General features: G+C 49.3%; 1 protein-coding gene across 10 annotated transcripts in view; it reads right to left on the reverse strand.

Annotated features, from left to right (window-relative positions):
* The window catches only part of erc1b (ELKS/RAB6-interacting/CAST family member 1b), a 147,486-nt gene that overhangs the window by 101,576 nt on the left and 27,791 nt on the right, over nucleotides 1-18,119 (reverse strand). For 5 of the 10 annotated variants that reach the window (XM_023810372.2, XM_023810369.2, XM_072710121.1 and 2 more), the window contains exons 3-8: nucleotides 13,856-14,272; nucleotides 11,421-11,495; nucleotides 10,991-11,146; nucleotides 10,424-10,516; nucleotides 7,988-8,155; nucleotides 6,849-7,016 (exon numbers count right to left, since the gene is read on the reverse strand). In XM_023810372.2, coding sequence (XP_023666140.1) covers nucleotides 6,849-7,016; nucleotides 7,988-8,155; nucleotides 10,424-10,516; nucleotides 10,991-11,146; nucleotides 11,421-11,495; nucleotides 13,856-14,272 — 1,077 coding nt within the window. The remainder of the gene's footprint in view (nucleotides 1-6,848; nucleotides 7,017-7,987; nucleotides 8,156-10,423; nucleotides 10,517-10,990; nucleotides 11,147-11,420; nucleotides 11,496-13,855; nucleotides 14,273-18,119) is intronic. The other 5 variants (XM_023810375.2, XM_023810374.2, XM_023810376.2 and 2 more) reach the window with 1 other exon arrangement.

Below are 18,119 nucleotides of genomic sequence, written 5' to 3' on the forward strand. Positions count from 1 at the left end.
AGAAAGAATGGGGGGGGGGGGGGGTGTTATCAGCAGAGATCCACCGGAGTGGAGCACTCGCGGATCCAGACACACGTTTGCCCGTCCTTAGAAAAACAAAAACCTTCATTCACTGAAGTTTCCTGTAAGAAGTGACCTAATTGAATAGAGCGGAAAGTGATATTTATTCTAACCAATACTGATACAGGCAGACCGAACCACCATCACCCTCTTAGAAAACAGCACAGCAACTAGAGCCATGTCTATCATGTCCCTGCACACAGACCGCCATACCTCACGGCTCTGGATGAAATTATACAATAATTAAAACCAAAAATAATAACTCATCAACAAACAAAAGGTCCCAAGTTCTGCTGGCAATTTGTATATTATGCTCTTATCTAATATTGAAAAGCAACACACACCAAAGACAAACAGGATGATAAATGGTGTCGGTGAAGATAGGCATTTCGGACCCGGCGCCATCCATCATAAACGGACAGCTCCATGAAAAGATGGACCTTCCCCTCGCACTTTGCATTTAATTAAACAGCCGCTTGATAACCAGCTCAGCTGCTTCCCTATTGGCTCGAAATAACCACGTCAGTACATCGCCTTCTGAAAATGTAAACGTTATCGCCACGGTCAAGCGGGCCGAGAACCGATAAAGGGCAAATGAACAGACGGCGAATGGAGGAGCCTCGCTCGGGCTTTCTAGTAACGCAAATCACCACATTTTCATCTGTGCTTTATGTACAAGAAGCGGCAGCCTTAGGTCAGTAACCATGGGAACGAGCTTCGCGAAAATAAAGCCACAACTGAACGCCGTGCAAACTCCCCCCCCTCATATCAAAACAAGGGTGAATAATTTAGCAGCGAGATCAGGAAATGGGAGGAAAGACGGCCCCACCGTTTGGGGAGCTACAGATCTGAGGGCAGGTCCTTCGCCTGATGGCTGGAGCTATGAGACCCATCACAAGGCATCGCCACTCTGACAGATGCATTTTCCTACCGCCTGCTAGTTCTTCAGAAGCTGCCAGACTCGACCCAAAAGTTCCCACTTTTAATTAATCAAAAGCTTCCCTTCAAACAAGAGGTAACAAAATTTAAACATTAAAAATCATCCATCCTTAAATTTATCCAGAAATTAGGCTCCTGCTCTAGATCGGAGAAGAAAAGAAGATAGGGTGGGTCTGCTTATGAATTTAATTAAACGCGGTGGATATTTTGGCTGAGCTCTGCAAATGAAAACAGAAAGCAGTAGTGAGAAAGTGAGAAGAAACTTGATAATGAATTTGCTCCGGTTTAAACAACTACAGCCGTTTACCGAGTCATAAAACTGGAGCGCAGTTTGTTTTTTCAAATCATTTCAGACGTTTGGACAGATGTTCTATCAGAGTGGTAGAGTAGGTGTTTTAAGTGGACATTTTAACAAGGCTATTTTCTTAATAAGACACACTGAGTAACTGTTTGCTTGCTTGGTTGGCTGGCTGGCCTCTGCAGTCGCATTCCTGCCAGGGCAATGCGATTCCTCCACCGCCCCCTACTCCATAAAACATAGAAATGGAGGGTACACCCCAGGGCAAGGCACAGCTTCACAAAAATACGGAGGCACAAAGCAAACCCTGCAAGGGCCTCCAACATCTGGAGATGAAGAGCAGACCCCCACCTGTGCCACACATAGAGCCACGATGTGGCAGCAGGGAGGGAGACCCAGCAGGTGTGGGCAGCACCCCAGGCTGCATCACGCTACGAACTCAATTCAACAGATACAGTTATTTACCTGCGTGCTTCACTACCTCAGTCTCTACAACAGTGTTTCTCAACTCGGTCTTCGGGAACCCCCAGATGGTCCATGTTTTCGCTCCCTCCCAACTTCCGGGAGGACCCCAAGAACCAGTCTGAGAAACAGTTTTACAACGTCACCTACTTTTCTGGGACTTGAACCAACCATCACAGGCCCAGACCTATATAAATTCAAGGGGAGCGTTTGCTTTGCCCCTAAAGTCTCTAAACATGCAGAGGGTATTTCCAGCCCCCTAGCTGCCAACATTCACAGACAAGGGGCACAGTCCCGAGGGAATCAGACAACAGTAAAATGCTGGCATCTCCGCGAGCTACACCCTGACAACATGGCAAAGAAGAAGAGAAAGTGAAAGAAGAAGTGAAAGAGCAGCACAGAGAAAACTGTAAGTACACCTCTCTCTGGCCAACAGGACCAGGATGCCAACCCGCCACACACACTCAGGGCTCTGCTTCACGGCTGCGCGCGCACACACACACACACACACACACACACACACACAGGTTTGTAATTATATCTTTGTGGGAACTCTTCATTCATTTCTATGGAGAAAACTCTAATCACAACATGACACCCTTAACCCCTACCGAGCCTTAACCTTAACCATAAGTAACCAAACAAAATACGAGACTTTTGGCATTTTTACTTTTTTGATTGCATTCACAGATCTTTGTGGGGACCTGAAAAATGGTCCCCACTACATCAAAATAACAGGCTTCTATCACAGAACATTTGGTCCCCACAATGTAATATAAACCTAATCCACACACACAGTCATGCAGAAACACACAGCCCCCACTGCGCATACCCAGGTACCAATAGCCATAGCAAGCTGCAAAGCCCAATACCCTTGCAGTAAATTCACTATCTGTGCACCCAACAGCCTTTTAGAGCACATGCCAGCATATTACATACCTTACACAACGCTACATAGCATAATATCGTCACTGTCCAATGAAAACTGATGATTGTGACTTTTTACTATAGATGGAATGTGCCTGTCCTCCTTCATAAAATGTTTTATGAAGTCATCTATTTAACTACTAGTATTTAACTAGTTAACAAGTCCTTGCAAAGCATTAAACTGTTCTTTGACAGCTGTGTAAAGACAGGTTTATTTGTGGTACTAAGGTTGTCTATTTTAGGGATGTTTTGCAAAGTAGTTTCTGAGAAATTCCATTATTTTAAGCTCCTGGATTTTTGGAAATGCATGTTTTTCATTGGACAGCGATGATATGCTGCCCAAAGACACGCGCTAGGGGGCGGGCCTTCGGTAACATTCAGCTATTGCTTTCCATCCACCCATTCTTTAAAACTGCTTATCCTATCCAGGGTTACAGGCACAAGGCAGGGAACCACCCAAGATGGGGCGCCAACCCACCAAGATGGAGCGCCTACCCATCGTAGGACACACTCATAAACCACGCACACCTATGGGCAATTTGGTAACTGCAATCAGCTTCAACATGTTTTTGGACAGTGGGGGGGGGGGGGGGGAACGACAGGAGAACATGCAAACTCCACATACATGGAATCCTGATGGAGACTCGAACCCAGGTCCCCAGAGGCACCCCCATGCCACCCCACTCAGCTATTACTTATTATTATTATTTATATTTGGCTGAGTTAGTTGCGCTGAGTGCAGCAGTGAACCACATGTGCTCTGTGTACTAAAATCAACGCAATAATTGCATCCAAAAAAGGCAAAAGGCACCAGAGCAAGGAGGTCAAGAGGACATTATACATCTAAATCACAGCGTCCTTGTCTGCCTAGATGATCACGTGGACTTTCGGCAAACTTAAAAAGAAACGCAAGCAATTAAAGTTGGAAAGACAAAAAAAAAGGTTGAGAAAGGCTTACAAGATGAGTTTGGAATCGTGAGCGGTATCTCTGTGCTCTGGGGCAGATCAGAACCAGCTTGGTCAGATAATCAGCTCTCTGCATGACACAAGGGAAGCATCCAGTAATGAGTCCCAGGACAACCAAGCCCACATGCGAATCTCTAAACTGCCTCGCATACGGGGCTGCATGGCCCAGCGGTCACATGGACAGCATCAGCGGCTGTGTCAGGGTCGTGGGAGGGTCACATTCAGCAGTATGTGGTCCAAAGGCAGAAAGCACATATGGAGGGATTCACGCACAGTACCAGACATGTCCAGCAGAGGGCTCTTTACCCACCGTCTGAGCAGGAGACTGATGGAGACAAAACCACAGCTGGAGCGGACACTCGGAAAATAAGATTAAAATAAGATGAAAAAGTGTTAATGGAAGGAAAACGCCAGACTGGCACGTGAGCAGCCGGACACAGCTCTGTGTGCCCTGTAACAGCATAACCCAAAGAGGCCTTCCCTACATGCCCCGGCCCTGAACCAACATCACCTGACCGCTTGTCCTTCAAAGGCACCCGGCCATTCCAGGGCTGCTCAGCATCCTGACATGTGGGGAATGACCAATGAAAAGCCCTGACAGGCTGTCGGGTAACAGACACCCCACCGGCCAGCAGAGTCTCACTTTCTGTCCAGGGGCTGAGCAGCGGGCAGCTCCCACGCACTCGGAAAGTTCCGGTAAACCCCTAGCAGCCACGGAGTGTCGCTCCGCTTCTCCGACAGCCTGACGGGGAGAGTCATGCTTAATTTAGCTGCTTCGTTACTGTTTCCAGCCTTTGCAATCGACACTAAAGAAATCTCCCCAGAAATGAGGCAGCAGGAACGATGAAACGGAGAAGGACAAACGAGGGGTGAGAATTTCTCGGCCATCGTGACCATTTTAAGGGGGCGACGGCCCCGTCTGCTCTGCATCACTTGTCCATTGTTAGTTTACATACCCGCAGCGCGCACAGCTTTCTTCTCGCATTTGCAAATGTTATTTTTTCCAGGTTGTCCTGCCCTGAACTGTCTCCCACAGCCTGCCATCCAAACCGCCGCTCTCAATATTTATGCTGGCCTGAGTTCACACCAAGATTTCCTCCATCCTTGTCGCCCCGCCGAAAACGCACAGGGTTATTCCTCTACCTGTTAATAGGGTAAGTGTCGTTTGGAGGAGGTGACGGGGACGGCAGACGAGCTTATCTGGACGTCAGCATGCAAGCTGGCCGCTTCGGAGCCAAACCGAGCTGACGCCTCCTCACCCGCCAGTGTCGCCGTGACAACTGCCAAAGAACAGAGGCACAGAGGACCGCCCACCAACAGCAACGGGCGAGGCCCACCCCTAGGCACGCGCTGGCCGCCAGCAGGAAATCGCTGGGCCGCGACCTCAGACAGGAGCGCTCCGGAGGAGAGGCAGCCCAAGGATTTGATCCAAGATGAAACAATCCCCGTTAATCCCCTCTCAAGCATCCTTACGCCGGCCAATGAAGACTAGGGGAGGGGCACCTCTGCTCACCCCAGCACGTCCAGCAGAGCCTCTGTGCCCCCTTAACCCACCTTCCAAGTTGCACAAAACACATTATTATTAATTCTGTTTTAGTATGCTATAGTGGCTTTAACGCCGGGAGCAACTACACACTATGGATAGGCTTATAAGGGTGAAATTCACAGAGCACAGCCACATAAACCACAACAGCCATTCTGCCCCCAAGCCCTCTCCACGCCAGAGCAGGCCTCTCCTGCAGAGGGCTTCCTGAGAGCAAGACATTCAACACTACCCTTCAGAGAGGGGGGCACCGCTGAGGTAGTACACTCAGTCCTATCCCCATGGCAACCGGCTACCTGCACCAGTCATGTGGGCTTGAAGGGCCATGTGGCAGGCCCATTAAAGCATCCCACGTCGAGCCTTGGGGGGGGGAGGGGGGGGGGGCGCTACATGGCAAAGAAACGACTCAGGAATAATAACGGAAACCAAAACAGTTTCTTTCAAGCTACTAGGGAGGGCTGTCTAATTTCAAAAGGAGCGGCATTCCCACTGCCTGTCCAACCCCCCGCCCCCCCCCCCCCGGGACGCCTCCAGGAATTACAAGCGGGGCCCTGGAATCTCGATTAGCTGCGCCGCACCACTTCTCGTCTGTGCTCTGTGTTCGCGGGGAGGCCCTCGGTGCCTAGAGGCAGTGCCCGGCAGAGGGAGCTGGGAGGACCCGGGCCAAGCGCGACTTAGAGGGTGCCAGCCTGTCCCCAGTGAGGCACATCACAAACAGATAAGCCAAGCCTGCTTGCTTCCACAGCACCCCGAGGACAGCGCCGGTGAGCCCATGTGCACTGCAGCTACACAGCGCTCCGAGGACAGCGCCGGTGAGCCCATGCTCACTGCAGCTACACAGCGCTCCGAGGACAGCGCCGGTGAGCCCATGCTCACTGCAGCTACACAGCGCCCCGAGGACAGCGCCGGTGAGCCCATGCTCACTGCAGCTACACAGCGCTCCGAGGACAGCGCCGGTGAGCCCATGCTCACTGCAGCTACACAGCTCTGTTTTACACATTGTGGCGGGCCCAGGGTCAATTGGGAACCTTCTCGAGCTGTTATCACCACACAGGCCCAGCCAGGCAACTGCCTCACGCCCCGAAAGCTGCTCGCGCCTCAGTTCACGTATCCTCCCACAATGCACAGGGGGACAACGAAAGGCGACCAAGAACAACGAAGGCTGACATCAAACCCGGCCTGTGCACCATCTTCCAGCAGCTGAGGGGAAGACAGCATTTCTAACCACATAAACTGATACTCAAAATTACATTTCCACTGATTCCAAAAACCCATTATCCTCCGAGAGGCCTGGTAACTTCTTTGTCAAGATACTTAAAGGCAACCTGTTCCTCAATGGCACTGGCACTCAATGAATGACGAATCCCAGACCAAATCATCCTTCCCTCACTCGCCCCGAGGGTCCTGAAGGAGTTTTGTATCCATCTGCAGTGACAGACAGTCTCAGAACACAATTTCTTCAAATATTCCCAACGATGACTCCTCTACATATGAAGCTTAGGAAATCCAACCAAGGACAGAGCTAGAGTGATACCTGCTGGCACTGACAAGTAATAGCAGCTAATAAAAAGCACAGCTGTTACAGCAGAGGTTGCTGAATCACTGCTGGAAAAAAAGTCCTTGCCTTGCTCGTGTGGCCCAGCCAGGACTCACCTTCTTCTGCAGCACGTTGACCTTGCGCTCCTTGACTTCCAGCATGTCCTTCAGGTCATGGATCTCCCCATTCAACGTCCCCTTTTCCTCAGACATCTCCTGGATCTGCTTGCTCTTCTTGTTCAGCATGGTCTCCTTCTCCTCCAAGCGGAGACGCAACGCGTCCACCTGCACGGGAGAGATCGCGGTCAGCCACAAAGAGGCGCACTGCCGGGTGTCCCCTTCACACTGATGCCTGACCCATGAAGAGACTACTGGACCACAGCGTTAAACGACCTCATTCTATCCTCATCTAACCTTTGCAGTTTTTAACACCTCTTATTCTTCTGAAAACTAATACTCCAAACATCAAAAATTTCTATTTTTAAAGTGCCATAATTTCATCTCAAAGATCACCGTTACAAAAAAAACAAGAGAATAGTCCATTAGCGACCTTGCTATTATGAAAAGAGAAACAGTGGGAATTGCTCAAACCGTAATCCACTAGCACCACCTAGTGGTCAAAACTGACGTATCACAATTTGAAGATGAGAAAACACCATTTTAGAGGGTGATCAGTGAATTAGAAACACATTTCTTCAACATCAACTTTGCGCCACGTCTTGCATCTTCACTACAGACATCCACCACACTTACCCAAGAAACCAGATTTCAACAATTTGCATAAAATGCTTTTATTGTTAACTATTCAACGTTTTTTTGCAAAAATGTCATTCTCACTTACAGTGATAAGTCCGCCTTACACATCAGTCAAGAACATTTGGTGTGGTGATATATGTGATGAATATTCAATTGTGCATATTATTTACAGAAAAATGATCAGTCAGAATAAGTAGCTACACTCAGTTCCATGTTCAGAGTGACATAGGGGCTCACCAACCAGACACTCCTGAAAACTCACCCACTTAAATGCTCACAGATTTGTCGATGACAAGTCACTTGTAACAAGCAAGGGCTATGTGTGTACTCAAATTAAGGTTTTCTGTTAGTATGGCTAAATCGTGTTTGAAGGAAAAAGAGTTCTTATAGACCTACAATACATTAATAAAAACAGAAGTAGATGGATGAAACATGACTTCTAAGTTTTTAATGTTTTGAAGAGTTGAGACTGCCCCAGGTGATACTGAGCACAGGAGTACCTCGGTCTGCAGGATGGCTGCGCGCTGCTCCTTGGCCGTCAGCGACTCCTTAAGCACCTCGATGTGCTGCTTGCTGTCTGAGAACTGGTTGGTCAGTGTCTCCAGCTTGGTCTGCAGGCCCAGCAACTCCGTGTCCTTCCTGGAGAGGTCCTGCTTCACCTGGTCAATCTGAGGGCATCCCCAAGGGCAGGAGGGAGAGAACAATGAATCAGGCCCCATCCACAGCCTAAACGGAACCACGACTTCATGTGGGACGGGATTAAAGCAACACATGGACCTACACTGGTCTAGGTCAAGAGACAGAGACAGGTCTCAGAGTGAGTATAAGCACCGCATAGCTTTAGTTACTACAACGATAGATACACAAGGAGCAACTAACCACCCATTATCGATTCAAAATAGATACACAGGCTATATCTCCAACTGTGTGCAGCTGCACGAGAGTGACTGCAAAAAGATCAATGCCTTTATTTACTTTATAAAAAGTACTGAAATTCAAGGGATCCCATATGGATACCAATTATCCTGTGACTTCTGCAAGTAACACATAACACACTTGACAATCCCCACCCTTCTATCTGCAAAACTGGTTCCGACCAGCTGAGCAGGCAGTGGAAGTATTAACTTAATTGACCGAAAGGCCGAATGTTCAGGTCCCCGGAGAGCCCCAGCTGCCGTATCTTTCAAAAAATAAATACACACGGCATCTCAGCTGTGCCCTTAAATAAATAATAAATCATAATCCACTTCTGGGTCCCGTAGGGGCTCAGCAGGGTGCTGCCTCAGCAATGACATCAATAATTGAAACTTCTGGTTGAGATGTGCAGAGGGCAGGCTCCTGCTTCCCCATTGGCTAGGATGAGAACACATGACTGGTGTACTGGAAGGTTACTGGCCAGAGCTGAGATGCAGTTAAATTGATATCTAAACATGCCAACACACAATTCTCCCAAATGATACCTCATTTTACAGTTGTATGGAATATCCTGCAAAGAAAGGGTGACAGGTGAATAGGGAAAAAAAAAAACACGCACACACACAAATACAAATAAAGTCAAAGAATCACTTTGGGGGTCCAGTTTTGCAAGTGGTAGCCATGGTTTCCAGCAAAGTTGATATGATAAGTGCCCTATGTTCATTTGTTGTCAATTTATATTCACAACGTGGTTAAAAATCCTGGTCAAGAGGAGGGGAAAAAATCGCACACCCAACAGGGAGAATCCCTTCGTTTGAAATCAGTATGGTGTGGGTTCCGATTTGTGATTTAAGTCCACGTATAAGAATTGGTGTATAAAAATAAAACAAGCAGAGGAGCATACTCCCCCAGGAGAGGCGCCACTCCACAGAAACACAGCCCCCACATGGCGAAATTGCATGCCGGACAGAAAAGGAGCAAGGTTAGGACGGACCTCCAGATGACTCTCCCTGTGGGCACCCCAGAGAAGAGCCGTGCTACGACCGCGGTGGGAGACCCTAATTCAGCCAAGTGGTCATTAGTGTTCAAAGCTCAACCCGACCAGCGCTAGAGAGCGAGCAGGGAAGCTCAAAGTCCAACCTCAATCTGAAGACAGAGCGCGAGCAAAATGGAGGGAAGGGGAGCAGGTTTGGGAGAGGGAGAGACAGACAAACGGAGAGGAGCTTCTGTGAGCCTGGTGTGATGCCAGCCACTTCCTGCTAGTTTTGAGGAAGAACTCTGCATTCCTGATGGGGGAAGGAGGCCCTGATTCTGGACCAGCTCACAGGAATAAAGCACTAACACTATAAAAGTTTCTCTGGCACAAGAAACCAAGCCTGCCCACGCAGGCACAGTCACTAGCTTCTAAGCGGCACCATTTCCACTCAGCTCTTACAGATCGCTATTTAAATTAGAATGAAAAATGCACCATTCTATCTGAAATTTTGACAGTTTCACTAACTGACTGTCTGATAATTGATGACTTCCAGTTTAATCTATTTTGGTTCACCTGATACCACCATTCTCAATCATCCATCCAACCATTTTCTATACCCGCTTGACCTCTGCAAGGTGACGGGGGGGGTCGAGAGCCTATTCCAGAAGCTATGGGCATAAGGTAGGGAATAACCCAGGATGGGGCTCATTCTCAATCAGTAAACGCCGTATTAGAATTACACCTAACTAGACACAAGGTTAAATGTCAAACATGTGACTTAGTATATTAGCATGAATGCAGAGCCATATTACACTATGGCTTTTACAAGGCCTACATGCATTCCAATACGTGCCTCGTCCTGGAAACTGCCACAACACAGTGAACACACAGTGTGAGTTAAGCCACAAGCAGCTGCAGACAGACTCGCAGGCAGCTGGGCACTTTTCAGTGTCAAGAAGGCAGAGCTCAGGGTGTTGAAATTAGTTTGAGAGGTGGCACTGGCTCTGTCCGTCCCATGATGCTTTGCATACACAGGAAGCCTTACTGCATAGACCTCCCGCTGCAGCTCAGTCACACGCTTTTTCAGCTCCTCCCCCTGGGCCTCTTTCTGAGACAGCTCCTCCTTCAGCTGCTCTACCTGTCAGGAGAGTGTGTTGTTAACCACAACACCGACCATTTGGCAATATCCATTAGGTCACATGATCACACCACCCAGGAGAGATTCAGCGCTCCGTTTCCAAGAAGTCTGGTTCCCACAAAGCAATTCCGCCGCAGATCAAATCTGGGCAAAGTAAAGACGACGACATTCGAGGGTTGTCCACAACAAACGCAAGGTCAGCACTACATTTAGTTTGATCTGGACAAGAAATGGGATGAAATGTTCACATGACACACGTATCAACACCAGCATACGGCCGAACAGGAAAGCTAGCAGCACCATGGGCAAGCAAAAGCATCCTTGATTCGAGATGTCATTTGTTGCCCATCAATCGATACTGGAATAACATTGATTAAAAATAACCACCACATTACTTATAGTAAAACATGAATAATCAAAATAAAACCAGCCCAGAGAAACAGAAACAGAAGCAGGTCATGGCTGAGGCTCCACCTTGTTCTTCATGAACTTGGAGTGACTGCGGTAGACCTCCATTTGCTTCATCTCCTCCTCCCGCTCCTCCGTGCTCAGTGCACCGTTGGACTTGAGCATCTGTATCTCCTCCTCTTGGTCCCGCAGGCCTCGCTCCATGGAGCTGATCTTAGAGTCCTGAAGGCAGAGGAAACAGGCAATTTGACAGCATCTCTGCATGACCTACAAAGCATGGGATTCATTAGTATGGTCTGCGGTTGAGTATGAGGGAACCCTGTACGGAGGTGCTGCTTCACTTCCTGGATTCAGCGATTTGCTGACAGGGGCTAAAGCTTTGCAGAGGCTGTTGAGAAACTCGTGCAGCCTGCAAAGCAGTCCCATGTGTACTCAAACGCAGGCATACGCCCTGCTCTCTCTCACACAGAGACACACACCCTGTGCTCAACTTTACCTTCATCTCAATGATGGTCTGCAGGGCCTTTGTTTTGGCTGATTCTGGGGCTCCGTCATAGCGCCGATGCAGCTCCTGGTCAGGCAGAGAATCAGTCACCAAAGGGGAACCATTCAGAATCCATCACACACCATCCAGGATGATCTTTCCCATTCGTCCCCATAACTTGTAAAGCTTTCATCTTCCCCTTGTTTCCACACAGTTTCCTCCATAGAACGATGAGCTCTGGTGACCTCTAGTGGCTCAAACAATCCAGACATTTCCTGTAACCTCATCTGCTTCTAGAGAAACCAGACACCAGACATTCTGCAGTGGCAGAAGATAATCAGTTTAAGCCAGGGCTGCAGACATCTAACAGGCATCCACACTGAACGAGAGCGTGACCCCAGAGTCAGAGGGATATTTCAGCTTCGGTGACACTCGAGTGGTTTGTTGCAGCCCCTCCCTCTTGGAGAATAGCTCATTACAGAAGCGCTGCGACTCACACATACGCACGTGACTGGAAGCACATTCCCAGCAGTCAGTTTTTTAGCAATTTCAGGAACACAAAGCTAGAGGAGGGCCTTAAACTTCAACAGCGTTTTGCTCCCCGTCAAAATCTTCTTCAGGGGATAAATTTCAAGGTTAAGGCCCATGTCCCACAAGACCCATCGTGCTGCCTATTCTGATCCAAAGCGGAGACAAAAACCTAAAATCCAAATATCTAGCTACAGCTCTCATGAAAACAAGGTTGGAATAAATGTACCACATTATAGTATAGGTGAAGTGTGCTTTTTTTTCTCCCTGAAGTGGCTTAAAAGTGCACACACCAAAAAAATAAAGAAATCAATGGTAGGAAGCAATTTAAAATTTCATACCATGTCTGCCTGCCAGAGTCAGTGCTGAGGCTGGAATAAGCCACATGAAATACACCATGCTATTGATCTCCCCAAACGATTATCCAAGTTCACCTTAAGAGCAGCACTGACTAATAAGGCGCCAGCTTGCTTACCATGCAGTTTGTCTTCCGCCTGAATCTTAAGCCTTTTCATCGTTAACGAGGCCTTGTTTTTCAATGCTATCTCTGTCAATCAGATGCTCAGGCACCACATGTAAGGTTTTCCAAACCCTTCGTTGTCTAGTCAGCAGGGCCCCTATAGTGAGTGTGCACAGAGGCTACGAAGTCAACAGAAACCAACAGATTGGCCAGTTGGTCCATCTCTATGTTTCTTAGGCAGACGTGGACACCAGACATGCAGCTTTGGTTATACATCCACCCCTCCTGCATTCCAGGCTGCAGCTGCTGCAGATGAGGGTTAGCTACAGTGCAGACTTTGCAGTGCATGCACCAGGGAGCCCATCTCCCCTGGCACTGCAGATGCAGTGTACAGTCAGTAGGGCCGGGTGTTTAAATTCCTAAAACTCTCACTGATCTTCATCACAAAGAGCTAAGTGGGATCTGAGACAGTAGGTGGCAGTGTTTCCAAGCTGCTGAGTTCGCTGGGGGTTCACACCTCCACACCCTCCCGCCCTGTCTGCTACTAGGTATGCATACTAATGAGAACAGACCCCTCCCCACAGTGCGAAAGAGTGAGTGAGTGACCTGCACAGGCCCTCCTCACACGGCATCTGGGGTAGGGGCCCAAGGCGCCTGCTGGTTTCAGCCTGTTTGGGCAGATACAGATCAGAGGGTGTGTGCGAAATTGAACACTCACATGGTACATACTGAATTTCTTCAGAAGCCTACTACTCAGTCGATAATGTAGTGTGTACCATAAATATGCATGAAAACATTATGCATGCACTCAGACCAACAGCGGTCACTACTTGCGTCCTCCCTGACATCAACAAAACAAACTAAAAAAAAATACATATTTGAGTCAACTAATGTAACTGGGTATCGTCTTCTACTTACATTTATACAGAGATGGCACTTCCTCCGCCATCTTGACAAAATTTTCTGAGCAAGCGACCCTTTATGCCACTCTAGTGGCTTTGTGGGACAGCATAGAGACCATCGGTTGCAAACATCGGAATTTCGCAGAATGTATTATGTATCTGGATACTGTTCATCCAGAGATGTAGCAGTCAGAGGGGAGATGTACCCCACCCATTTAATTTGTTTTTATTCACCCCTCCAGTAAGTTCACCTTCGTACATAAATTAAGTTGTGTCTACCCCAATATCAATCAGTCTCCTACACCTTTGCGGTTACATACTGTCTCATCCATACTGGATGAGATTCAGGCATACTACTCATCACATACTACATTTCGCCTACTACGTAGCAAACAGGTATGCAATTTTGGACGCACCCAAAACTGTTAAAATGGGTGTAAATCTGCTGCATTGGCCAGTGTCATACAGTGTTGCTTATACAGTGCGGGCTGACGGCAGGAGGGACCGACAGCAGGAGGGACCGACAGCAGGAGGGACCGACAGCAGGAGGAACCAACCTCACGCAGGGCGCCGACCTCTTTCTCCTTCTGCTCCAGCAGGCTCTCCAGGTGGTGCACGTGCATCTCGGCGTCGGCCAGACGCCGCGTCCGCTCGTGGTCCTCCTCGCTAGCCTTGGCCGGCAGCCCCTTGCTCTGCAGCATCTCCAGCAGCTTCTTGATGGACTCGTCGCGGGCGCCGAGGGTCTGCTTCTGCGTCTCGATGCGCAGCTCCATCTCCTCCAGCGTCTTGCGCAGCAGGAAGAGCTCCTTGGCCTGCCGCTCGTGCTCGCCGTGCAGCCGCTGGAAGTTCTCCTCGGTGAGCTCGGCGCCTAGTGGCTCGCCAGGCCGCGTGCTGCAGTCTTGCTGGAACAGCTGGTTGAGGTCACGCTGGATGCGCAGCTCGTCCTGCAGGGCCTGGATGGTCATCTGCAAGTGCTGGGACAGGGAAGATGGAGAAATTGATGACAGAGAGAGGAATTACGAAGTGTGAAGAAGGAAGCCTGCTACCATACAGCAGCAATTGACATAAACGCGACAGTCTATCATAAACCAAACAAATTAGGTCCACACCCCACAACCCTTCTGGAACCTGCAATTTGCTCAGAATACTTATCCACCACACTGATGCGATAACTTGCCAAGAGGGGGCGCTCTCATAACTTGCTAGCCATACACTGCAGCGCCTGTTAGCTTGCCCATTAACATCCCTACCTCATGTTATTCACAATTCACACAAAATTTGAAGATTTGCCAGCTGAATAAACCCTGCAGATGAAGAATTTGGCTCAGAGGTACAGAGGCCTCCCTGGGAGGATTTGAACTCTCAGCCATCAAGGTGACCAAAAGTTCAGTTCTTAGACGGCTCTGCCATTTCTGCCATGACGGTCAAGCTGAGCTGAGCTGCAGGGAATATAAGTGGCCATGAGGGGGCAGCACAGTTACAGCGTAACATCAGAGGCGATGCACTGTGCAGGGAGCAAGGCTGAGCTTAGGTAACACACAGTCCACCCCTCCACTATCAAGCACAGAAGATCGACCCAACACCGCCAGTTTGGAACTGCTTGCTGGTGGATAACCACGCAGGCCAGCTCACCAATGTACGTCACCGTAAGGCCAATCACAATCTAACACGGTGCACTCGCCTTCCTCCCTGGCCTTTTACAAACGTGCTCACCAAAGAAGTGATCTGCAGCCTGCCTCGCTCACTGTAGACACCGGGGGGGGGGGGGGGGGAGGGGGGCTAGCAGTTTCTCTCCCAGCCATAATTCCACAGGCGACCCCGGTTGCCAGGCAACGACAGCCGTCTGCAAGCACACGGAGTACATGTCTGTTCCCTCTAACGCAGAGCGTCTGGCAGGCGTAAGCCAAGAAAAGGCCACCTTCAATCCTCAGCTGAGCCATCCTGGTCACACCTTTACCCCCCCCCCCCCCCGGGAAAAGTGGGAAATACCAAGAGTCTGGGTAAATATATACTCAAAAACACAAACCCAATCACCTGTTATGACACAGAACAAACAATAAAATAGGTGTGTTCCAGTTTTAGATCAAGTGCATAATGCAGAAAAGTTAGGGTAAAAGGGATTGATTTATCAGCCGTAAAGAAGGGAAAAATGTAAATAAAGCCTGATGCCGATCACCACTCTTCCCAGTTCAGCATCTACCAGGGGGCGGCTAAGCCACTTGCCGGTTGAAAAAAGATCAAACCAGAATCAAATCTCAGGAATCAAGCATCTTTCTCAATCTCATCTTCAGAGCCGTGTATCTGAGGGGCAGACACACTGATCTCCCTCTGAGAGAGTGAGTATGGGTCAGGGTTTATCTTAGGGCTTACACACAACACGCCCAGCTGAGGGGGAAAAATAAAAAGAACCCAGGTGTCCTACCCAGCAAGTCCCTGCCAGCTCACCCGGGTTGGGATCCTGCCGTAATCAACCATCATCTAAATGTACATCAGTGACCAGTGTTCCACCTCCAACCGGTGATATTAAAGCGGCACAGAGTGTCCAGCAGAGACATGGCAAAGCCACACACAGAGTACGGTCAGCATAAGAGAGGTAAAGGTAGGATATGGTTCCCATGTCAACCTAGCGCACCGCCATCCCTTGTCGCCACGGGAACGCGATCTGCAGCTCAAGGCTCCAGGACACCAGGCGTGCACTCAGACAGGCTGACGTCTGCACGCTGGGGAGGGCGCCGTGAGACACACGCGTGTGCCAGCTGGCATTAGCATGGAGCTCCTGCGCCCGGCTTCGTCTCCATGGTCACGGGGCAGGCGAGCGGTCCCACTGCTGCACCCACCATCCAGAACCCACCCCAAACCCGCGCCCAAGACACCCTCCCTACACGGCTATCTGGACCGATCGCTTCCACTCCCAATGGCAAACAGCAGCAAGGAGGGCATAGAGGCCACACAAGATGGACACTCGTGGGGCGGAAGAAGTAGGGAGAAAGAAGTACACCAATACTATCGTATTTCTCCACAATGAGCTACCATCAGCCAGAGGACAGAAGCCGGCTCAGGTTCAGGGGACTGTGAAACTAGACCATGCTACTGCCACTTATAAGAAAGTGGATCATGTGACCAATACACTTTCCAAAAATGTATACATCAGAGCATTTGGCTGACAGTTTAGGCAAGAACACAACAGAAGGGCCTCCTGAGAGGAAGCACAACCTTTGGCCAAGAGTGGAAGCGCAGACCACCAAGGCATAAGTGCCGAAGTTAACCAGCGCAAAAGCAGTTTAAGACTGGGAATTTCTCAGAACAAACATGTTCCTGACTGAGTACAGTAAATAGATCCAGCAAAATTAAAACCACTGGCAAACTGAACGAGTAGCAGGCTAAGCCTGTGCGCCTGTGATCGGAAGGTCCACAGCTCGAGACCGGCCCCCGCAGAACAGTCACGTCCGCGAGCCCCTAGGCGAGGCCCTTACCTCAGCTCCACGGCCGCTGTGTGTGGCTGTCCTTCGCTCTGATCCCCAAGTTTGCCCTCACCTTAACGTATGTCTGAGCAGGATTGCATAGGCGAAGAGAGAATTTCCCCCCCGGGGTCAATAAAGTATCATTCCTCTTCAAAGCTCATGAATGCGCAGTGAACACACTATGTTAATTTAAGACATGCATATCAAGAAACAATATCCACAGTTTCAAACTGATGATCAACAATACAAAGGGAAAAAGTTTATCCGGTATAAGGTGATGTGAACCAGAAGCCTGGAGGATGCGCAAAGGGAAACCCCAGACATGATACAAGTCCATGCAGAAACAAGCATTTTTAAGTTTTTCTAACTTTTAATACATATTGCATAAAAACAGTGAACATATGAAACACTGTGATGAGTTGATGTGCTTTCTGGTACTTATTCTGACACCAGAAGATTCTCCTGGCCTCCCAGAGGTTTAAGTTCAGCGAAGAAGTACAAAAATCCACCCCAAAGAATAACCCGCATGTGTTCGTCACACAGACGCCACTTCAGGCATCTGCCACAACGGAAAGCGGCAGGAAGGGAAAAGGCACATCTCTTAGGCAGTGGAACAGAATGGGGCCAGCCTAAACTAAACTTTATTTAGGTTAGGAAAGAAGCTGTACGCAAGAGCTTTACTAAAATTTCACCAGCAGATATCCCTCCAAGCAAATCGCAGAAGTGAGACGGCGGCATCCCACTCTCACCGGGCCCTTTCCGGACGGAAACATTCCACATGCGAAACCGGGACACGTCCGACTCAGTCCACTCCCTTGCTGCTGTTACACATAAACACGGGGCCGAACTGCCGTGGACCGTTCCCAACGATGACAGCAAGGCTAAATGGAACAGCGATGGCAGTCGATAGCAACGGTGAACCAACAGCCAGCAAAAACAAAATTAAAACCGCCGACTAGTTCATGTCAGCACTTGAAGACCATTTCATTGTGAAGCTCTCTGCAGAGCTGACCAATGGAGATCCATCAGCCTTCCAGAGAAATGGAGGATGGCAGATCTGCTGAGACGCACGGCAGCATCTCAGAAGGTCAAAGGGACATCTGGTTGGCTCCAGTGGCAACAGAGCATCAAGCCCAGGGCCCGAAACAGAGAACCAGCAGAGCAGAAACAGGCCACGTTTCAGCTCAATAATGGCTGCCACCCCATAGCCCATCTCTGAAGCTAAAGGTGCACTAAGGGCGACAAAGTGAATTATTCAAAGAACTTCCCCCAGGAAGACGAGGTCGGCAGTGCCGGCCGAGGCGGAGCCCCGCCCCCTGAGCCTGCTCAGCGGCCAATTACCACCGCACAGTGACCTAGT

Source organism: Paramormyrops kingsleyae, chromosome 3 (genome assembly GCF_048594095.1).
Source record: "Paramormyrops kingsleyae isolate MSU_618 chromosome 3, PKINGS_0.4, whole genome shotgun sequence".
Taxonomy (NCBI): Eukaryota; Metazoa; Chordata; class Actinopteri; order Osteoglossiformes; family Mormyridae; genus Paramormyrops; species Paramormyrops kingsleyae.